We start from the raw sequence: 23357 nt of genomic DNA, 5'->3' as shown, positions 1-23357 counted from the left end.
TGTCGCAACAATATAATCACATGGTGAATTTTTCATCTCCGGGGCAAAAGGCTATCATCTCCCACTAGACAAATCTCTAATTCACCTTTTGGGTCTTCCACTCTTACATAAAGCTCTTGCTTTGACAAATTAAAATTGAGTGAGGTATCTGCTTGGTGGAGAACATATCCTAACATACCCATCCGGTCGCATGCACGTCTCTGGCTGGTGAGCTGCATATATCCTGCTTTCCACATTGCTGGCAAAGTTATCTGGGTGATATGTAAGCCATTAGTTCAATGCTTATTGCTCAATCATTCAGTCATCCGCGCGTTCCCACCAGTATCATCCATCGTTAGTGGAGCTTATTAATTAGCAACATATGACACCACACCACACATTTGACAACGAAGTTTTTTTCCACGAGGATATTGGCTTGGATCAAGCCCTTCTGCAGAACGAAGTTTGGCATGGTAATGCGTGTCTCATTCATATTATAAAAATTAAAATACAAATCACGTAAGGACCTACATGACAAAACTAAAAAGGCAGCAGAACATCTCTGAGCTTGACACCAACGCCCGTCAACTGCCTCCAACACCATCATAGCAGCCATCAAAGAAAAGAATGACGGACACAAACATTTTGAACGGGTCACCGAATCTGTTTTGGATCGCCATATATCTCTCCTGCCAAACTGATCGTTCGTCACACCCAAAGCAAGCACACACCCCGTGCATATATTATATAGCAAGCAGTGTGTTGCGTCCTTATGACGCCCAGACACACTCGCCGACGGTCGTTACTTCTTGCGGGATCTAGACTGGCCCCACAGATTAATACTAATCTTTTCTACACATTTTGTCCTCACTCGTGAGCACCTGAAACTAACTTTCCAGTCGGGTTCACCCATAGTAGAATTACTCTAAGCCAAGCATGTTTAATTTGAGAGTTCTTTTCGAATAGGCACTTAAAACGAAAAAATTCCTTATTGATATGAATAATTTATCATCTTTATTAAGCCAGGCTATCACATTCCTGCCCTTCAGCTACTTGCCGATGTTCTGGTACGTATACAGCTTGGCGCACGCAAGGAAGTACCCGAAGTTGACGGCTACGAGCACAGTGAGCAGCCAGTAGAGGTTCTCCAGCTTGGAGGCGTTCATGTTGTCCGGCAGCCAGGTGGTGGCGCGCTGGATGACATTGATGAGGGCCGTGCTGAGGTAGAACCCGAGCGCGACGATCATGGCCATCATGCCCGTGGCCGTGTTCTTGAGCAGTGGCGGGAACTCCTGGTAGTACAGCGTCACCTGCGCCGGGAAGTGCAGCGCCTCCCCCGCCCCGGCCACGGCGAACGGCAGGAGCAGCCACATCGCCGACAGCGGCGACACCCACGCCGGGTTGCCCTCCTCGCCGTGCGCGCGCACCGTGGCGGTGCGGTGGCGCTCGATGATGGCGGACGTGGCCATGCTCAGCACGGTGAGCGCGTGGCCCAAGCCCACGCACTGCAGCGGCGTCGGCGTGTGGCCGGTCACCCGCCTCCAGAGTGGGAGTAGGACCCGGTCGAGAAGCCCGAGGAAGATGACCACGGCCATGAGGCTGCCGACGAACATGGAGCCCGCCGGCACGGTGAAGCGGCCAACGGCGCGGTCCATGGCAAGCGCCTGCAGGATTGTGAAGTTGATCTGCACGCCGATGGCGACGCTCAGCACGATGGCCGCGCTCCACAGCGGCATGATGCGCAGCACCGTCTTGAAGTCCTCCACCTGCTGCACCGTGCACACGCGCCATGGACGGAGCACCGAGCCGCTCGTGTCGTCCACGTCGCCGTCCGTGATCACCGCAGCACGGTTCAGGAAGCTGCATGCACGCGATCGAGCAACGTGGAGTTAACTACAACTCCCTCCGTTCCAAATTACTCGTCGTAGAAATAGATATATCTAGAACTAAAATACATCTAGATACATCCATACATGCGACAAGTAATTCGGAACGGAGGGAGTAGATGTCATTGTCCACTGGTAGAAAAAGGGTCAAACGTGAAGCATATTAGTGCCGGTTTGATTTTGGCCCGGTACTAATGGTACCATTAGTGCCTGTTCGAACAGATTTGCATTAATGCCGGTTCGTGTTCAACCTTTAGTACCGGTTCGTGGCACGAACCGGTACTAAAGGGGTGGTGGCAGGCTGGCGTCAGGCCGGGGCCCCACGATCACCTTTAGTACCGGTTCGTGCCATGAACCGGTATTAAAGGTGTCTGACCTATAGTACCGGTTGGAGACACAAACCGGGACTATATGGCAATTTTCAAACTTGAAAAAATCATAACTAAATCATCCTAATTCGGAAAAATACATATAATATATCAAAATTTGCAGAACAAAGAGATTGATCCGCTTAAACAACCATTTTTTCGTTTTGACAATTTTTTAAAATTGCAAAATTCCAAAGGGAAAATAGAGTTTTTGGGCGTTTTAGACGTTTTTAGCGTTTAGTGCTAGGGTTTAGATTTCAGCGTTTAGGGTTAGGTTTTATGGTTTAAACCCTTAGTTTTTACTGTTTAGCATAGAGTTTCCGACGTTTTAAGTCCCGGGTTTAGGGTTTAGGACAATTTTTGAAATGACAAAATTGTGAAAGGAAAAAAAGATATGCTCTAATTTATGTTTTTTTTGAATTTTGGTTAAATCTTGTCAAACCGGTCAAACAACTGATTCAAGAAATATAGAGTGTTACTAAATAATTACGCAATAATTACGTTTTAAGTATCTCAGGTTTTTTGAATTTTGGTCAAATCTGGTCAAACTGTGGTCAAACTATGGTGAAACTACTTATTCAAGAAATATTAGTGTTACTACATAATTATTCAAGAATATTAGTGTTACTAAATAATTATTTCAATTTTTTAAATTTTGGTCAAATATGTTCAAACTATGATCAAACTGTGGCCAAATTATGGTCAAAGTTATTCAAGAAATATTAGCGTTACTAAATAATTACTGTTTTTTTAGAATAATAGTTTCAAACTCAAACGGTGAAATGTGTGACTTCATGCTCAAGCTAAACTCCTGAGGGGTTAATAGGATTGACATCTTACTATTGTCAGTAAAACAACAAGTGCAGACTCGGAAACAAAGGAGAATAGAACCTGAAAGTTAAGGGCTGGAGTAGTGAGAGTGATGGGTGACCGGTCGGGAAGTTAGATGATTTGGAATGAGTGATCCACACTTGAGCAGTTAAAAGAGGTGATTAGAGACTAAATCATCAAATAATTCAGAAAAATTAAAAATCAAAAAAAAATCAAAACTTTTCCAAAATTTTAAAAAAAAAACCTTTAGTACCGGTTGGTAACACCAACCGGTACTAAAGGTCCCCCATACCAGGGCGCGAGCTCACGCCACGTGGTGGCACTTTAGCGCCAGTTCGTGCCGAACCGGTACTAAAAGGGGGGGGGGCTTTAGTGCCGGTTCCATAACCGGCACTAAAGGCCCTTATAAACCGGTTTTAAAGCTCCATTTTCTACTAGTGGTCGTCCATGACTTCTCATATACATATACCAGGCAGTGGTGATGTTTACAAGAGTGCCATTAGTTTCCGTTACAATTTGTACGTCGTTCCACCCATCTTAATAGTATGATTCTCTTTTGTGTTTTTGCACAACTTAATCGCTACCATTGTACCATTTGTCGTGACAAATTTTGTTAGTCAACTAAACTATATATTTTATCTGTCATATTTAAGTTTTTTTAGACGCGTCGTATGTAAGTTTGTGGATGAGACTAATTTTCTCAGCTGAAATTTCAAGACACTAACATGTTGCTCTTACAAGCTTCTGGGTTTAAAAAAGTTTGCTCCGTCAAGGTGGAGGCCCAGAGATGGCATCGAGCTATACTCGTGGCGCGTCGCCGGTGGATGTAGGAGAAAGAAGTCTTCGATGCTCCTCGGGATTTGAATGTAATTTTATTTTTCAGTATATATGTGTGTTTGTAAGGACCTATATAGTATTTTGCAAAATATAGATAGCTATATACTCCCTCTGTTCCTTTATGTAAGGTGTATTTTTTAGCACGGTAACCAAGACACAGAATCGAGGAGAATATTAGGCAAAAATACCCTGAACAAATTAGGTAGTTAACAACAACTAAATAACCTAATAACATAGAGCTGAATCGCACCGCACCGGAATAAAATCAATCAGTGGGCTAGGAAAGAGAGATTTGTGAGTGCATGCAATCAGATAGAGATTTTTTTTTAAATAACTTCCTTAGGTATCACGTACTACTTTATATGGAAGTCATGTAGGGAATGGTGGAGGGACAAAACCGGAAAATAGATGAAAAGGGAGAAATGCACCTTATATTATGAATTTTTTTTTGTGAACAACAAATACACATTACATAAAGGAACGGATGGAGTAGTTGCTAGTACGTAGTAGTTTTGCCTAACATGCAAACTAATCTACTATACTTAAATAGTTGATCCTAACTATATGTTGATTTTACCAAAAAGTTGGATAGCCAAAGCTAGTAGGTGGCATTGCCACCGATGGTTTGATTATTGAAAAAGAAGTAGAATAAATACCCAAAAAGGAGTTGATTTGGACATGGACATGGTACGCGAAATGCACTCAACCAATGGTGTATACTGATATAAACCGATAAAACCTACTCCATCTGATCCATATTAATTGTCACTAATTCAATACAAATCATACTAAATTATCGGTTATTAATATGGATCTAAGGAAGTAGTAAACCTGTAGTATTAATATGGAGAATAATTTATAATTCCCATTTCAATGTGTTCACCGATCTTGATATCCATGATAAGGACGCTAAAATTTTATCTGATTGTAAAATAGTTGATCCTAACTATATGTTGATTCTACCAAAAAGTTGGACAGCCAAAGCTAGTAGGTGGCGTGGCCACTGATGGTTTGAATATTGAAAAGAAGTAGAATAAATACGCAAAAAGGAGTTGATTTGTACATGGACATGGCATTTGAAAAATGCAATCAACCATTGATGTATACTGTTATAAACCGACAAAACCTACTCCCCCCATCCATAAATTTAATACAAATCATACTAAATCATCAATTATTAATATAGGTCGGAGGAAGTAGTAAAACTGCAGTATTAATATGGAGACAAATTATACTTACCATTTCAATGTGTTCACCAATCTAGATATCCATGATAAGGACGCTAAAAGTTTATCTAATTGTAAAGCCAATATTTCTCTTTGGTCTACACACACACACACACACACACACACACACACACAAACTAGGAAATCACCATTTTGTTCGCATAACCATGAGGTAATATGTCCATGTCATTGCTTCAATAATCACCGATAATGATAATTATAGTGTGGAGGTGGGAGTTAAGTTGCCATGGACAGGAAGACAACCCTTGCCACATAGTCCTACATACCCAACAGCGACCAGTACTCTCTTTGTTAACTATGTATAGACTTAACGCATGTGCAATCTAAACTAGAATAGCGAACCAACCTGTGGTTGGATGGTTATGTGGACAGTGGTATCCCCAGTCCACCAGTGTTCAGGTCCTGATGCTCGCATTTATCTTGGATTTATTTTAGGATTTCGGGTGATGCGCGTTCAATGGGACGAGACGTTCCCGTCGACTGCGAGGCGCCTACAGTGACTTCGTAAAATCTGAAGATAATATGCCGGCTCGGTCTCTCGAAGGTTCTCATAGGGGGTGGGGTGTGCATGTGTGCGTTCATAGGATGAGTGTATGCGCGTATATATGAGCGCTTGCATCTGTAATGTCTTTAAAAAAATCTAAACTAGAATATCGTAGATAGTAATCTCGTGTTTTCGAAAGCCCTAAGGTGAGTGGGTATGAATGGGAATAAACTACAAACATACAAATTGCAGCAAAAGGAGATCTTCATTCTAAGCGAGCACAAAAGAAAGGGAGACAAAAAGGCCGAGGTAGCAAATAACTGAATAATAGTGCTCACCGCTTTGCACAATTACTTGTTTGTGTGTGGCAGATCTACAGTGAGTAAGTTGCCTGGGTCAGATCAAAGGAAGAGTGTGGATTTTCTATCCATATGACCCAATTTTAGCATACAGTCCACTGTTTTGGTACAAAGCTAGGCACACACACACAAATTTGTTGCGAGGAAGAAATGAAAATGAAAATAAAAATGAAAACCGGTTAAGATCAGTATGGTCTTGTGCTAAAAGGGCTTTTTGTGTTGCATGTATAGCTTCGTACGTTGTTTTCTTGTAGTACAAGGGTATTTATACCGAGGAACCTAACTGATTTTTAGCACATGTTATATGACCAGACACAGAAAGGAACCCTAACTAATTCAACAAACATTAATTGTTGTGAGTCGACGTGGTAGCTACCTAGTTCACGTAGTACTACAAACCAATTTGTTGTGTATCGGTCAAAATATTTTAGCCATTACTAATTTGTTTAACTTTTTTTAGACTCGGAATATTTGATTGGATTCAATTAAATTTATGTGAGAAATTTGGTCTTTTTGTCTGGAAATAACTGAAAATTAAATGAATTTCGCTATAGCTGAAATATTTCTGAAACCAAAATTCGAAACCATGGGTATACTACAAAAGCACTTATTAACAAAAGAAAATCAACTCAAAATAAATGAATCATTATTTACTTGCACATTCCCTGCCATTTTAGAAGGTTTAAGTTTAAGCGTTTATAAAGTCCGTTTATGCATGAGGAACCAAACTAGTAATCCCGCAAAAAAAAATTTGAAGTTCTATGACTTTTCTAAATTTGACCAAGCCCGTAGAAAAATCCACAAAGATCTACAGTTTCAAATATATATATATATATATATAATATGCAAATAGTCCCTCCGTGAGGACATATAAATTTAATTTTTTAGATAATATTATTTTTATATAGGCTTGGTCAAACATATTGTAGTTTGACTTAGGACAATAGTAGAACTTCAATTATTTTGGAACCGCAGCAATATAAACAAGTGCATACGAGATCTTTTTTCTTACCTAAAGCTGTCGCTGGGGGTAACGACATCGTCGCCGCCAGACTTGACGTCCTCGTCGCCCCTACGTTGCCCGTAGTAAAACTTCAACTCCTCCGACGCGACGACGCTGACCTTCCTCTTCCTCGCGGCGGCGACGACCACCCTGGCGAGCCCCGTGAACGGGCTGCCCTGGGCGGGGGGCTGCCGGTAGTACCGGGCGCCGAGGAGCAGCGCCGCGAGGCCGACGACGCTGGCGGCGCAGGAGACGCCGAAGCCGAGCGTCCAGGACACCGTGTCCTGGAGGTAGACGATGACGGTGGCGCCGAGCACGGAGGACGCGTAGAAGAAGATGAAGTACCAGTTGAAGAAGACGTCGCGGTCGGCGGCCGCCTCGAACTGGTTGGCGCCCATGGTCGCCTGGTTGAACCGCGCCCCCGCCGCGCTCAGGCAGAGCAGGAACACGGCCGCGTAGAGGGCCGCCATCTGCCCCGTCGACGCCTGCTCGCACGGGCCGGCGCCGAGCTGGCACGCCGCCGGCCGGAGGCCCGGTAGGCTCGCCGTCAGCGTGAACATGACCAAGGACTGCACGCGCGACACGGATCGGAGTGGTCACTGGTCAGTGGAGCAGAAGCTTTGACTTACATGTGGGCGCGCGCGCAGATCATAGACTTATTACCAGGACGGCCATGACCATGGCGACGGCGACGATGGGGAAGCAGCCGAAGAAGGCGTCGGCGACGATGGCGCCGGCCACGGGGGCGACGCTAATGGAGCCGGAGACGATGTTGGAGATCTGCGCCGCGTCGACGCTAGGCACGTTGTACTCCTTTATCAGGTAGACCACCATGTTAGCCGTCGCGCCGCCGGTCGCCACCCCGAGGCCCAGTATGGCCACTGCAAACATCGATCGATCACACGGCCGGACACAAACTGTAAGCATGCTCCACGGGCTAGACATGAGCAGGATGCACGAACGAACCTGCGAGGAAAGGGAAGGTGATCCATCCGCCCTTCCTGTTCCTGGGTTCCTTGAGGGACTCGTGATCAACGCTGAGGTGCCGAGGCTCCTCCTGCTTGGCCTCCATGGCTATGGTCTCTCTTGCAGTCTTGCTGCAATGATTGAGCTGAGAAGGCAGGCGTAAGTGAGTGTTTATGTGCAGTGAGAAACTAGGTGGCATGGCTATTATGTCATACTTATATCTAGCAAGATCGGTAGACGGTGGAGTTGGCCAGCTATCTCTTTTGATACGAGCCAAAAAAAAAGAGGCACGAGAGCACGCTACAGCTCCAGGTCTGACTTGTCTACGTACAGTCCGTCAGTGACTCAGTGTCAAGTGACCCCGCTTTTCAAATCAAATACATTAATAATTGGATGGTGGTTTATCATCTGATGAGCTTTCATAATAGATTCATCATTCTTGTGCTTTTCAGAAAAGGAAACAAAATACGAGCAATTCGAAAATACAAACTTTTAATATATATAGATTTCATTATTCTTTTTCGAAAACGCTAAAATTCTGACGTCGGGTTTTTAGGCATGACAAATCTTACATTTTCATGGCAATTTATATTGCCGCGATGATGGCAAATTTAATTTGCAAGCACGGCAAGTTTCTGGCAAAAAAAAAACTGAATTGAGGCGGATTCGTCATCCTCGCCAACTAAATTTGTCATCCTTGACAAACATAATTTGCCATGAAAAATGGTTCCTTTGTCATACCTAAAAATCTGACATTCGCTAGATATTCGGATCCTTTTTTTCATAACAAGAAAACAAACAGGACTCTATATAGATTTTTTTTGTGCCATGGGAAGCTATGAAACCCGCACCCTCTGCTCCCCCGCGCGTACTTTTTGGTCAGCCCATGTGCGAGGTGAGGCGCCCTTTTTTTGTTTTTCTCTTCCATTTTTTTTATCATTTTTTCTTCTTTAAATCAAATTCAAGATTTCATCAAACGTTAATGATTTTAGAAACTAGTTTAGAAGTTTTTGAAAAATGTAAAATTTTCATGAATTTAAAACGTGTTTATGGAAAAAATTTATAAAAAAATCACAAATTTGAAGAAAAATTGTTCCAAATTCTAAAGATTGTTCGCCACTTTGGGAAAATGTTCGTGAAATAAAAAAATGGTTCATGAATTTCATGAAATGTATGCTGATTCAAAAATGGTCGCTAATTTCTAAAAATTCATGATATTTTTTAATATATGATTAATATTTTAAAAATTCATGAGAATTTTGTAGTGTATGAGAAACAATTTTGGAATTTTAATGAATATTTTTTGTATTTGATGAACAAAATTTGAATTCGATGCTTTATTTTAATTTGATGAAAAGAAAATTGAATTCGATGAACATTTTTTCATGGAATATTCACCTTCTAGCAAGTTCTAAACGACCTCCGTGCCACGACCAATGCAATCCGCCACCACCCTGCTAGCATGACCGATGTAGCTGGACAACACTCAAGCATGTCACTCGTTGCAGAAATGCCCCGATTCGAAGCCCTCCGTGCAAAGGAGGAACAACAACATCCTAAATGCAGCCTTGATCGTAGATGAATAGTTTTACTAGGCGACCTATTCTAGGAGTGGCATAGTGAGGAGAGGTGAGGGAGAGGGTGACTGTAGGGCCAATGTTTCACCCTCGAGTCACCACAGCTCAACCACGAGAGCGCCTTTTGACACTTGCGCTATCGCGCACCCCTGCCCTGGCCCATATAGGTGTTAGTATTTTTTATTTAACAAATTTAAGAATGATTGTAAAAAAAATGGTATAAATAATAGGAACCTATCATACATTTTTTCCAAAAATTGGGAAAATATATTTTGCTTAAATTTTTAAATGATATTGTCAAAAATCAGTTTTTTAAATGGGGAAATATTATGAAAGATGAGAACTGTTCACATTTTTACAAATAAAACTTCATACGTATGAAAGAACATGTTTACCACGTGCAAAACTTCAAACATGTTCACCGCGTATTAGAAATGTTCTTGAATAAAAGATTATGTTTCAGTATTTAGAAAGTTCATGTATTTTCAAAGGTGCGATGATTTAAATAAATCATGTACATGTGAATATATGTCAGACTATGAAACACAATGTCATCGTGTATTTGAAAATTGTTCTTATATGAAAAATTAAATTTGTGTAGTACTTCCTTTGTTCCAAAATACTTGCCGTGGTTTTAGTTAGGGAGTACAAAAGTTCATATATGTTATGTAATATATTTGACTAATGACTAACGAGCGCCTGAACACAAGCCCGGTCCTGCTTCATACGGGCTGGCTGGGTTTGAGGCCGGGTATTTCGAAGGAGCTTGTCAACTACTCCCATCGTCCTAAAATAAGTGTCTTAATTTTGTACTAATTTTAGTACAGAGTTGTACTAAGTTTGAGACACTTATTTTAAAACGGAGGGAGTAGATTGTAATATCCCACATTGAATGATATACACGTTACTAGTTGCAGGAAAAAAAAGACAATACATAGCTATATCCAAGCCTAACAAAGAGTTGAATCTTTCCATCCTAGCTAAAGGTTTTGTCTTGTTAAGCGTGTCTACGCATGAAAGCCCTGCCAAGCATCTCACTCTCCCTAAAGAATTTCCTTTTGTGCCTCTTCTTTCCACATGTAAACTCCGTGCAGCTCGGGTGAAAAATCTGAAATTTATCTGGGCAAAACGCACAACTGCTTTTGAAACGACAGAGGGGCTTTTCTGCCAAACACAAAAATACATAGAAAAAATGAGTTAGCATGCATGCGTGTATGCGTCCATGAGTGAAGGTAATTTATAGGAAAGTTAACTAGGTCAGATTAAATACCCAAGAGAGCGCATGTTTCGACGACTAAACGTCTGGTGCGGCACTCAAAGCGTAGCTCGGCAAAAAAATATTGTTGCTCTTCATTGGTGGCGGCATCCCTCCGGCTAGCACAAAAGCTGACATGATACCAGAAATCTTGTCGGAAACCGACGCATGCGGCCTTGGGTTCTTCCATGGGCTCCGCGGCAGGCTCGAACATAGCATCCTGCAGATATGCATCTCAAAATCAGACACACACATACTCCATATGTAAAATTTAATTATTGAGCTTGGTCTCCGGATTTTCATTGCACGGTCGCAACAGAGATCCAAAAGCAAATCCAAACACACACACACACACACACTGCCACTCTTCTGTTCTTTTCTTTACCATGCCATGCTAAAAGACTAGTACCTCCGTTCCTTGATATAAGCATTTTTAGAGATTTCAATATGAACTACATACAAAGCAAAATAAGTAAATATGCACTCTAAAATATATTTATACACATCCGCATGTAGACCGTGTTAAAATATCTACAAGGGCTTATATTTAAAAACGGAGGGAGTAGAAGCTAAGTAAAGAACCAAACCCTTCGTCGTCCCCGGTGGGTTTGATGATCTAAGAACTAACACAGTTGGATTGGTTTGCCGTCTTGTTCTGATAAAGAAATACTAAGTGAACAAGGTACATATATACCTGGTTCCTGGAGTTGAAATGGCGGAGGGCGAGGAGGGTGTATATGCGAGCATGGCTGGCGTCGCGGCGCCTGTCACCATAAATAAACATCGACATGCATCAGCGCATGCACATTCCATTCGGCCATACGACAAGCCGGGAGGAGTAAACTACTCACTGTTTTGCCTGGCGGGCACGGAAACGGAAGCCGGCAGCACGCGCGGCGGCGTCGGCCTCGGCGCCGGCGGCCGGGGAAGAGAGCCAGGACCCCATCGATCGTCGTTCGTCGTCCTCAATCGTCAATCAATCTCCGAACTGTAAGGCTCGTATGTCGGTCGATCACGGTCAGGCCAATCTCTATGGGATCAAGTGATCTATATATATACGAGTTTGCTATTTCACATCTAGATATAAAATACTTATCTCACATCTAAGTCCAGAACCGTTGATACTGTTTGTCTTTAATTTTCGCGCAAACATGATCGTCTCGTCTGGCGCACCCGTTCGCTTTGCATTGTCTGCCGCAGCCGGCCTGTGTGGCCTGTCCCGGCCATGCAAGTGGTGGTGGGCCATTGTTGATCCTTTTTAATTCGTGGGCTCAGGCTCGCAGTCGTTGTTTGTTTCGATTGTGAACTCTTTTCTATCATTTTTTGGACTATGGATTGTCCGCGTATTTGTTGTCTGTATAATTTTTTGAAGCAATGTGATATTAAAGTAGAGAAAGGCAAAACAAGGTACTGGTAGGTCCGTGATTTTTATTTTTGAATGTAGTTCCGTGAGTTATAGAAAGCTAGGTTGCCAACTCGTATTTTTTGTTCGGTCTTTTGGAACCTGACTCTTGTTTTTTTCGTTCTTTTGTTTTTTCCCCTATTTTTCTTTTGGTTTTTATATGTATTTTTATATTTTTATCATTTATAATCCATGATTTTTAAAATTTTATAAGCATATTTTTAAATTTCCAACTGTTTCTTAAATAATGTCTCATCTAAATTTGTCATCGTTTAATTCAGTTTTCAAACTTTTTATGCAAGCCCTCTTTTTTGTCTCGCTTGTCGTTGTTTGTTTGTTGCATATCCTCTTTGTTGGCCTAGGCCTGTTTAGCTTCGCTTTTGTCGGCCCATTATCACTGCACACTAGCAATCTATTTCTTGTGTTGTTTTTAGTCGGTGACGTCGTCGTCTTTCCGGATTATTTTGACACTGTCCCTCATTCCTTCTAAACTTCATGAAGATAAGATTTAGTAATGTCTCATCTAAGTTGCTGTCTGTTGGATAATTTTAACGCAAATTCTCGATCTCGCATCGTCGGCTAATGTATTCATGCGTTGCATGTTCTGTTGTCTCCACCTGTTGACCTGTTCACGGTGCATGTGTGTTTTTTTGTTGGACTTTTTTTCTTGCACTCTTGTGGCCTTATTTCATCTCTTCTGTGTTGTAGAAGTGGAAAAAACATGCTATGTCGTTTGTCATTGCGTATTTCTATTTTCTTTTAAGTTCGATGCCGACGATACTTGCTTTGTAAAAAAGACATGCTTTGCCCTGCGGTCGATATGCAATTAGGTCCGATCAATTTTTTGTCCTAGTTTTAAGTCCATCTTGAACACAAAATGAGTGCCACCAATTTGTTCTTCTACTTGGAACTCCAACCCTAAAATGCATTCTTTTTACCAATTGTAAATCTACCTTCGATAGACCCGACCAATTTGTCTATCATTTGCCAGTCCACCTTCGATACGCAACTGGACTGATCCATTTTTGTCACATTGGGGGCCGTTTTTTCTTGTCCCATTTTTGCAAGTCCACCCATGGTACGAAACAGGCCCCGACCTCATTTTTCCCCATTTTAAATGTCCACTATCGACACGCAACAGGGAGGCCAACCATTTCATTTTTCGAGTTCTAACTCCACCCCGACATACAATTGAAGGGCCACTTCTTTTTGTCCTAGTTGCAAGTTCATTCTTGACTTGCAACTAGGGTCAAACTATTTTTATCCGATTTTGCAACTCGGCCCTCGATGCGCAACCGGGCTCCACCTTTTTGTCCCAATTGTGATCTCACCCTTGACTTGTAACTAGGCCTAGACATCTTTTTGCCTCAGCTGCAAGTCTAGCCTCGACTCGCAACTCGGTCCACACCTCTTTTCTCTCAGTTGCTAGTCCACTCTCGACTCGGAACTCGGGTGTGTTGTTTTGTTTTCACCCCAGTTGCAAGTCCACTCCCAACTTGCAACTAGATGCATGTAAATTTGTAATCACCCCAGTTGCAAGCCAATCATATACTCGCAACTCGGGGGTGTAGTTTTGTAGTTACCCTAGTTGCAAGTCCACCCTCGACTCGCAACTCAGGGGGTGTTTTTTTTGTTCTTGTTTCATGGTAGTTGCAATTAGACCCTCGACCTGCAACTAGGATTTTCTATTAGCCTAGTTGCAAGTCCACAATCGACTCACAACTTGAGGGAATGTAGTTTGTAATCGCCCCAGTTGCAAGTCCACCCCCGACTTGCCACTCGAGGCATGCAGTTTTTGTAATCGCCCCAGTTGCAAGTCCACCCTCGACTCGCAACTTGGGGATGTAGTTTTGTAGTTGCCCTAGTTGCAAGTCCACCCCGACTTGCAACTCAGGGGGTGTAGGTTTTTGGTTCTTGTTTCATCATAGTTGCAATTGAGACCCTTGACCTGCAACTAGGGGTTTCTGTCGGCCCAGTTGCAAGTCCAGAATTGACTCGCAACCCGAGGGAATGTAGTGTGTAATCACCCCAGTTGCAAGTCAACCATGTGCTCATAGCTCCGGGGTGTAGTTTTTGTAGTTGCCCTAGGTGCAAGTCTACCCACGACTCGCAACTCGGGGTTTTTTTTCTTGTTTCATGGTAGTTGCAATTTGACCCTCGACCTACAACTAGGGTTTTTTGTCGGCCTAGTTGCAAGTCCACCCCCGACTTGCAACTCGAGGGATATAGTTTTAGTATTCGTCCAGTTGCAAGTTAACCATGTGCTCGCAACTCGGGGATGTAGTTTCGTAGTTGCCCTAGTTGCAAGTCCATCCTCAACTCTTAACTTTTGGGGGATGTAGTTTGTATTCACTCAAGTTAAAAGTCCACCCCTAGTTGCAACTCGAGGGATATAGTTTTAGTATTCGGCCCAGTTGCAAGTTCACCTTGTGCTCGCACCCTAGTTGCAAGTCCATCCTCAACTCTTAACTTTGGGGGATGTAGTTTGTATTCACTCAAGTTAAAAGTCCACCCCGACTTGCAACTCGATGGATGTAGTTTGTAATTGCTCCAGTTGCAAGTCAACCATATATATGCTCACAACTCGGGTATGTAGTTTTGTAGTTGCCCTAGTTGCAAGTCTGCCCTCAACTCGCAACTCGGGGGGAGGGGGAGGGGTCCTGTTTTTTTGTTCTTTCTTCATGGTAGTTACGATTAGACCCTGGACCTACAACTAGGGGTTTCTGTCGGCCCAATTGCAAGTCCACCATCGACTCGCAACTCAGGGTGTTGTTTTGTTTTCACCCTAGTTGCAAGTCCACCCCCGACTTGCAACTCGAGGCATGTAGTTTCTTAGGGGCCCAATTGCAAGTCAACCTTCGACTCGCAACTAGGGGGCGTATATTTTGTAGGGGCCCAATTACATGTCAACTATCGACTCACAATTGTCCATGTGCGGAGGGACTGGCCCAGGCACACTCGCCTGCTATTGTGATTTTTTTTGGACAAACAAACAAGAGACAATACGTGGGATGATGTCATACTTAGATGTGACATAACTATTCAAAAAAAATTGTCCGTGTTTTTGGGAAAGTGTTAGTGTTTCAGAAAATATTCAAAAAAATTAAAAAATGCATTTTAAAAACTTTTTGAGTTTTTTAAATTGTTCATGTTTTCAAAAATTGCTTGTGTTTTCAAAAATGTTTGCAACTACAAATATTGTTCACATTTTTATTAAAATATTCTGCATCTATAAATTTGTTCACAAATTTTCAATAAATGTTCAAACAGGTTTCAAATCTGACGATGTAGTGAGTTCCTAAATATTCACGCTGATTAATTATCGCAAACATCCATTTATTCTAGTGGCTAGAAGACACGCGTTAAGTAGTTGGAGCATGGTAGTTCGATTCCTTCTTAAGTGTGGCTTTTGTCTTGCAACTTTTTCTTGTTTTTTTCTGAGACGAAACAACACACTTAAGATATTTTTTTCCTGTGTGCTACAAACCAAGAAGCTTCGGTCCCTAGCTGTGCATACCGGCCAGTCGAGACGCACTCAGCTTGTTTAGCACCAACGGAGAAACTCGGCTGGACAACCATCAAACAAAAATTAAACGAACCAGCTGTAGAAAGTTGTCAATGAAAGAGCCACAAACAAAATGTGACATCATATTAGATGTGAGATAATATCTCACATCTAGATGTAACATAGACAGACCCATATATATATATATAGGCCGGATCGAATCGCCAGGTATCCTCCTACTCCGAATCGAGGCAGAACATCGTGGTCCGTCTGTTCGCTGGCTTCTCGTGAAGCGGGAGGGCCCACCGGGGAAGCAAACAAGCGGCCAGCGCTGGGTGTCTATCGCGAGTCACCGCTGTGCATGGGCCACGGCCCAGCAATCTTTTTCGGAGCGCCTGCTAATGCGGGCGTTACCTTCCTGAGAACTTCTGAAATTCCCTCAAAAAACAAAAAGAGAACTTCTGAAATCACTAGGAGTATTGCTTGCAAAGATCACTCTCATCTTCTCAAGTTGTGACAAGTGGCACACTGTATATGCGTTACTTGTCGTAACCTGGAAGTTTTTTTCCTTTTTTCCCTCCGCCGTGCCGCTGCGCCCCTGCACCGTGCTATTAGATTTTTAGATGTTTTTTTAGATGTTTTTAGATGCTATTTTTAGATGTTTTTACATATTTTTTAGATTATTTTAGTTTATATTTAGTTTAGTTTTAAGATTAGGAAAATTTCAGATGTGTAGTTATATTTATTTAGATGTGTAGTTAATTTAGATGTTGTAATTTGTTCATAAAAATTGTGCACTTTTGTATAGAAACTTTTTTTTTCATATATACGAAAATGTAGAGTGAAAACGAAAACAAACATATAAGAAAAAGCAAAGGAAAAAATGAAGCAGGAAAAGAAAACCGCCCGGCCCGGCCACCACCGCATTTTCATAAAGTGTTTCCACCGAGTCCACGTCGCACCGATCGAGCACCCGCGGCGAAGCAAGTCTTTTTTTAAGGTAGTTCTTTGTGGGTGTTAGTCTATTGCGCACCTCTGGCCTAGCCCATATGGTGTTAGTGTTTTTTTATATTTAACAAATTTAAGAATGATTGTACCCCTCAAAAAAATTTAAGAACGATTGTAAAAAATAGTATAAATAATAGGAACATATCGTAGGAAAATATATTTTGCTTAAATTTTTAAATGATATTGTCAAAACAGTTTTTAAATGGGGAAATATTATAAAAGATGAGAAGTGTTCACCCGTTCCAAAATACTTGACGTGGATTTAGTTATGGAGTACAAAAGTTCATATACTCCTATGCTATGTAATATATTTGTGTACCTAATGACTAACGAGCACCTGAACACAAGCCCGTTCCTGCTTCATATGGGCCATCGGACAATGGTAGCAATGAAAAAGGCTAGTTGAAAATCTAACTGAAAATTATTTGAACTACATTTTCTAGCCGAGCAAGTGCCTGAGGAAGTCCATTTCTATAAGATGGAATCTGGATCAGAGTGATGAAGGTGAATATCTGAAGCCAAACTGAAGCTGAGCGTAATGACTTCAGTCTAAAAAATCAATGGAGATTGAAGGGGTGATTTGAATCTAAATGAAAAGGACTGCCTTCAGAGTTCAAGATCACACCAACTTTCTTTCTGCGGTTGTCCAGTGCAAGGAAATAAGAAATCAGCTCCACAAATTGCATCAACCTCTCGATGGCATCTTAATCGAAGTGCACAATCAATTTTAACTCCAGAACTAAAGAGATTGGGGATTTCACATGCTCTGTTTTCGCATAAATTACTAATGTCCCCCAGAAGCATCAAGCAAACCAATCAAGGCAGCAAAGTTTGCGGGCCAAATGGAATCATAGCAGTCATCAAGACAAACAATGCAAATCTTTCATATTTTGATTCCACTGGCATCACCATGGTTTATTGGCTCGTATTTTGAAATCGTAGCAGTTATCAAGACAAAAAATGCAAGTCTTTCATAGTATTTTGATTCCGCTGTCATCGCTACAGTTTATTTTGGTATGTATGATTCCACTAGCATCACTACGGTTTGTATGGACTGGACATTCCTCCAATTACCGTGCTGCCCGTTTTCAGAGTGCCATCCGCATTTCTCTCGAGCAGATCATCAAAGAACTTGTTAGAAGGAACATAAGACGGCCTGCGAGACCCTGCAGACATTGGTTGCTTCAGGCTCTTGTTTGTCGGTGAATCTGACGCGGCACTTCGAAGCGGTATGCCAAAAGATTGCGATTGCTGTAGGGGCCTCATGTTCGGCGGTACTTTAAGAGACGAGCTGGAGGTAGAAAGATGCTGCGACGAAGATGCCACGAAAGGGTTTGACTCGGTGTTGTCCTGTGGGGCCCATGGTGGTGGCGGGTAAGGAGATGGGTTGTAAGGAAATTGTGGTTGAGGTTGAGGTGGTGGCTGCTGCTGCTGCTTAATGGGTGCAGTTTGAGGTTGATGCTGAGCCCAAGGAGCGACGTAGCTATTGTGCGCTGCAGCTGTTTGCTCTGGGTCTACATAATGAGGCTGTGGATGATAGCTGGTTGGGGAACCACCAGGATGCAAGGCAGGTTCAGGTGATGGGCTTGACACTATGGTGAGCGCAAGGAGGTCGCTCATAATCTTGTCTTCTGGAGAAGTCCTTATAGGAGCTAGATGATCAGGCAATGCTAATGCACTGCTTGAAGTAGATGGTGATGCTGTAGTGGTCACAGAAGCTGCTGAGCCTGCTGTTCCATCCTGCGTGGACGACGATGATGCGCCTACGCCTGAAGAGGCGCTCTTGTCATTTGCTGACCTGAATCTCGAATTCCTGATCACAATTATTCATCAGCAACGAACCATGCAAGATAGACTGAACAAAGTATGAAACAATAAAGATCGGTCATCAGTAGGACCTGCGAGCTAACTGAGAGAACTCATCATCTTCCTCCTCTTCCTCTTCATCATCCAAGACAAAAGTTGGTACAATGGCAGTTTCTGGAACAACTGTTACTGCAGGGGGTGTAGTGATCCCTCTGGGCAATTCACTCAACACATCCGTTTCTTCACCCGGTAGAGGGGAACCTGATGCAATTGCATCGTGTTTGGAAAGCAGAATTTGCAATCTGTCGTTTAAGTCGAGACTTTGGCTCAAGAGGTCCTCATCACTGTAATGCAGCACAGGAACGTCAGATAATTTATATGGAATTGCGGTTGTCATTCTGTAAAAATGATCCCTGCCTCTGAACAATGATTGCCACTACTTAACGTTGTCATGTTATACAAGGGAAGTGTCCAGGTAATAAGCTTGACTTCGGTCTGGGTTTAATTTTTCGATGGAGAATCTTAATTGTTATTGATTTGAAACAGAATTACAATCTGAGTGAAAGGTTGCGTGGAGAAACATCGGATTATTCTTACACACTAGTTACACACAGAAATCCTTTAAACCAAGTATGCCCTTCATAGCAAAAGATGATATGACTGTTGCCACATATTTATCCCTTAATAAAAGGTAATAAGATGCGAGAATGTAGGAGACAATGTTCATACAGCACGTACCTCACTGAACTAACCAAACTCATGATCTTTTTCTGGTATGATCGGCATTGGTTCACAAGTTCCGCGATAATTTCATCATTCACAGCCTAAAATGACAAGCATGTCAGTGATTTAGAAATTTGCATGTGTAGTGACCAACACAAGGCAACAATAAATCATTTCAAACCCTCAAGATTAGACTCATCTACGTTGGATGCAAACAAGTGTTCTTGAGCATACAACAGTACCACACTAAACAAATTAGTGAAAACTTTAAATATTATGACATTTACAAACATCAATATAGAGGAACAAACAATAGGGTTGTACACGGCAGTGACTTGCGCCGTGACCCATGCGGACGACCGCTCGGGAAAGACTACATGTCAGCAGGTGGATTCCTTGGTGGATCTCATTACCTTGATCGTCCCTCTCACATACGGAATGGTGGCGACAGGTTTCTTTTCCCACCTTGGTGGTGGTTATTCTACCTCTGTATTCATGGTTTTCTCTAATATGGCAACACCAGCAACGACCCTCCTGCTTCCTCACTGATGCAGGATCCACGGTGGCAATGAATCTTCTTGGGTAGAGCTGTTGAGGATTGTGCTGCCTTTGGACAGTTCAGGAGCTACTCTGCCTTGTGGGGGCACAAAAAATCCCAAACTGCTCTTCCTTTGCGAAACAAGACAGTGGAAGTAAAGGGCGAGAAACTTGCGACGTAGACTTGGATTTCAACATTACTTTCTAGTCAAATCTCTCGAAACAGGCTTTCGCCCCGCTTTATATATAAAGCAACAACCGAACAAAGTACACGGCCGAATGATACAAGGTAGAGAGGTAGCCCTCTTACAAAGTCGATCCCAGGATGATCGGATCACGTACACCGCACGCGACTATGCTACCGGAAAAGAACAGAGGAGGGATGTCGGCGCCATGCATCACTGCTGTCGAGTCCACAATGGACAAAGGTTTTCACCTGAAACCCGGACACGGAGGGGAACACCACGACGACGTCTTCAAGAAGAGAGCGGCGCCCACAAGCATCGCCATCATTGGCGCCAGAGCGCAGAGCTCTCGCCCGGTAGCTCCCGCATGCCACCATGAGGTCTTTAGAAGAAGCATGATGATCTCACATCCCTAGATCCTTCCTGATCGAGGCGCCACCACGGAGACCGAGAGCGCGCCCGGGCCACCTTGCGCTATGCCTCTCGCCACCCACACAACCAAGAGACAATGCCACCACCACCGCCATGGTGCCCTCCGGAGAGCCAACCATGCGGACCACCTTCCAGGGCCGCCGCCCCGGCATCCATGCCATGAGAAATTGCCAGCCGTCCACTTTACAGTGCACAAGCCGTGGTTGGAAAAGCCCGGCATCAGCCTCCAGGCCAGGGCCAGCGCCGCCACCGTAGGGGCACCCACGCCTGAAGTCCCCACCAATCCCGGTGGACCAGGGGGACATGACCTAGTAGCTGCCGATGGCCATTGTCAAGCCATCAACTCAAATGACGCCAAATCCGTGGCCTACAGCACTGATCTGACTGCCGCACAGCACTGTCACGACCACCAACGCCATAACGAGACGACGCCCCCCGATTGAACGCAAGCTCCTACCTTGGCCGGAACAGAGGCGGCCCAAAGCCGTGCATCGACTCCAGGGCGACTGAGCGCCGGACGTCGCGCGAGGAGCAACGAACCCTGCGCAGGAGGACCACATCAAACTCCCACACCAGCGGCCAGTCCACGTTGCTGCCCTACTGCCATCCAACACACCTGGGAAGGGCGGGCGACGCCCCATCAGATCTGGGCATCCCAGATCCAGATGGGGGGCCGCCGAGCAGCCGCAACCATTGTGCCAGCCCGCGCCCCATCGGCTCTCCACACATCACCCCGCCACCACCGTCCGAGGCCTAGGCCTCCACCGACCACCCGCTGTTCTGCCTCCACCCACCCGTGAGAAGAGCCGCCGGTCACCTCGCTGCCGGCAGCCGCCGCCCGATGCCCAGGAATGCCAGGCCGCGTCACCCCCAGGCCCCAGCCCAGGTCGATCAGGAGGGTTAGCTGGAAGGGCAAGAGTGAAGAGCGAGAAGCAAGGAGTCGAAAGTTCAATCCGATCAATGTTGGGAAGTTTTTTTTTGGAAAGAGCTCAAAGTACAAGAGTGAGAATTTCATAGCGGTTGCTAGAGAATAGCCAAATTGGACTCAAGCATACTTAGAATTGGCGAAATCTGCTATGCACTTGTTACCAGAAGTTCAAGTGAACCATGGACTGATGGAGTAGCTCATTTGTTGGCTGAACTAGCCAAGTGGACTATGCATTCTGTGTTTCACGGCTCCGATGTGTGTGTTCGAGTTGCTTCAGAACCATTGTAATAGTACTGTTCTAAATCAATAAAGTTCTTTCTTCTGCAAAAAAATAAATAAATAGAAGAAAAAACATAATAAATCTATATACCTCATGATCATTTGGATCTACTTCTCTCAGCATCTCACTTAGTAGCTCCGCGGCACTTAAAATGCGTTGCAGGTCTGACAAACTAAACAGATAAAAATATGTCATATAACATGGAACACATTTCATCCGTTTTCTCAGACACTAACATGGAGCACACAAAAGATGCATAAAAATATAAAATAAATGGTTACCTCAGAGGAGAGCCACTTGATGAAATCATCCCATCAGCTCTCAAGGACGAATTGACTGGACTCCCGATCCCTGGTTGAAGGTGAGGGGCGAATATTGTTGCTGCCTCAGGTGAGCGCCTAGGAAATTCTAAACCAGATTGCTGCAATTAAAGAGGCTCATTGGGACATGCCAAACAAAATGATCCAAGATTTAACAACTATATGTACCAGATTCACTTATCTGATGGGTGACTTTCGAAAGTTGACGAATAAAAGGGTGTGTCATGAAGTCTAGGTTGTTCTGAACGGTTTAGCAGACAATAAAAATACCTTAAGTTCAGAATATGCCCAGTAGAACTGAGGGTGCTTCCCACCAGGCCCACCAAATGCTTCTTGCCAAGAATCAAGGAGTGTCAAAATTTTGTCCCTCACTTGCACATTTGCCTGTGGTTATACTGAAGAATTTAATCAATACCACAAAAACAAAATTTTAGAGAACAAAAAATTTATGATACATATGGTAATTAGAATTTATTAGACAGAGAGCCAGAGTAAATGTAATGTTTAGGAAGTTACTGACTGTAAGAGCAAAGATTGGACAGAGAGCCAGAGTAAATTTATGATGTATAGCCAGTTTTCATCCTACATAAACCAAACAGACTATCAGACCTTATACACCAAAATATACATTTATTTTTTCTGACTACCCTGCTTTGTTGGCACATGTAAGCATGACCCTAGGCCCATGTACCATGCACGACCCCATACAAGCCAATCTATTCATGCCTCTGCTCTCAAAATCATTCTTCTTACGCTGACTTTCATCCTCAAAGGGCTCGAATCTCTCAATCTAGTCGCCTCTCAGCCTTGAGGTTGGATTTACAGCCACAGGGCCTAGCTACAACGATTCTCCGATATGTGCTCATGTTGGCTCGGCTCTCCAGCGTCTGACTTTTGTCGTTCTACCTCTCCCCGGCACTAGCACAACATCGGTCTTCCACCGTGAATGCATCGCTCAGAGAAGCCTGGCGGGGAAGATGGAGAACGCGGCGACCCGCTCGCTCACCGCAGAACCAGCAAGCTGGCGCCACCCCCTCACAAACACACGAAGCAGATAACTAGTTTGCCCCTTTCCCGACAACGAAATAACTCAACACGCGGGAGATTCTATTCAATGCGCAACGCGTCGGAGGATGACCAGGCACACACACCCCAGGACATTCACTTTGGTTGGCTACCGGTCCCCCGATGGGCCTCAGCCCATCCAAAGAAGCAAAGGAAAAAAAATAAAGAGGAAGGAAAACAGAAAAAAGTAGAGACGATATTTAAAATGTTCATAAAACGAAGGAATCTTCATGATTTTAAAAACATGTAAAAAAATGCCCATTAATTTAAAAATATACGTATTTGAAAAATGCCTGTGAATGTAAAAAATGTTCACGAATTTAGCAAATGTGAAAAAATGTTCCCCGCGATAATTTTTTTTTGCAAATTTTAGA

At 43.4% G+C, this 23357-nt stretch overlaps 2 protein-coding genes across 2 annotated transcripts; both read right to left on the bottom strand.

The window, feature by feature from the left end:
• Positions 1-949: 949 nt before the first annotated feature.
• Positions 950-8168, bottom strand: LOC125522269 (protein NRT1/ PTR FAMILY 2.3). Its single transcript, XM_048687344.2, has 4 exons — positions 7961-8168; positions 7658-7875; positions 7004-7563; positions 950-1839 (listed from the first exon to the last, which is right to left on the bottom strand). The coding sequence occupies exons 1-4, from the start codon at positions 8157-8159 to the stop codon at positions 1029-1031; spliced, it is 1788 nt and encodes a 595-aa protein (XP_048543301.1). The 5' UTR covers positions 8160-8168; the 3' UTR covers positions 950-1028.
• A 9399-nt stretch (positions 8169-17567) lies between these two features.
• On the bottom strand, positions 17568-22334 carry LOC125519726 (TOM1-like protein 6). The gene is made up of 6 exons (XM_087535120.1): positions 22189-22334; positions 21880-22019; positions 21689-21770; positions 19252-19337; positions 18606-18857; positions 17568-18520 (listed from the first exon to the last, which is right to left on the bottom strand). The coding sequence occupies exons 2-6, from the start codon at positions 21906-21908 to the stop codon at positions 17746-17748; spliced, it is 1224 nt and encodes a 407-aa protein (XP_087391246.1). The 5' UTR covers positions 21909-22019; positions 22189-22334; the 3' UTR covers positions 17568-17745.
• Positions 22335-23357: the final 1023 nt, after the last annotated feature.

The sequence above is a fragment of the Triticum urartu genome, chromosome 7A (assembly GCF_056163025.1).
Source record: "Triticum urartu cultivar PI428250 chromosome 7A, HENAU_Tu73, whole genome shotgun sequence".
Taxonomy (NCBI): Eukaryota; Viridiplantae; Streptophyta; class Magnoliopsida; order Poales; family Poaceae; genus Triticum; species Triticum urartu.
This window is presented reverse-complemented; position numbering and strand designations above follow the sequence as displayed.

Bases quoted from the DNA above. Each gene is read 5' to 3' on its own strand.
- LOC125519726 (XM_087535120.1), bottom strand. From the start codon at position 21,908: ATGATTTCATCAAGTGGCTCTCCTCTGAG. The intron at 21,771-21,879 runs GTAACCATTTAT...TTATCTGTTTAG, and splicing joins TCAAGTGGCTCTCCTCTGAG to TTTGTCAGACCTGCAACGCA. The intron at 19,338-21,688 runs GTATATAGATTT...TTGTCATTTTAG, and splicing joins TAGATCCAAATGATCATGAG to GCTGTGAATGATGAAATTAT.
- LOC125522269 (XM_048687344.2), bottom strand. From the start codon at position 8,159: ATGCCACCTAGTTTCTCACTGCACATAAACACTCACTTACGCCTGCCT. The intron at 7,876-7,960 runs GTTCGTTCGTGC...CGATGTTTGCAG, and splicing joins CACCTTCCCTTTCCTCGCAG to TGGCCATACTGGGCCTCGGG. The intron at 1,840-7,003 runs GTAAGAAAAAAG...GCGTGCATGCAG, and splicing joins ACCCCCAGCGACAGCTTTAG to CTTCCTGAACCGTGCTGCGG.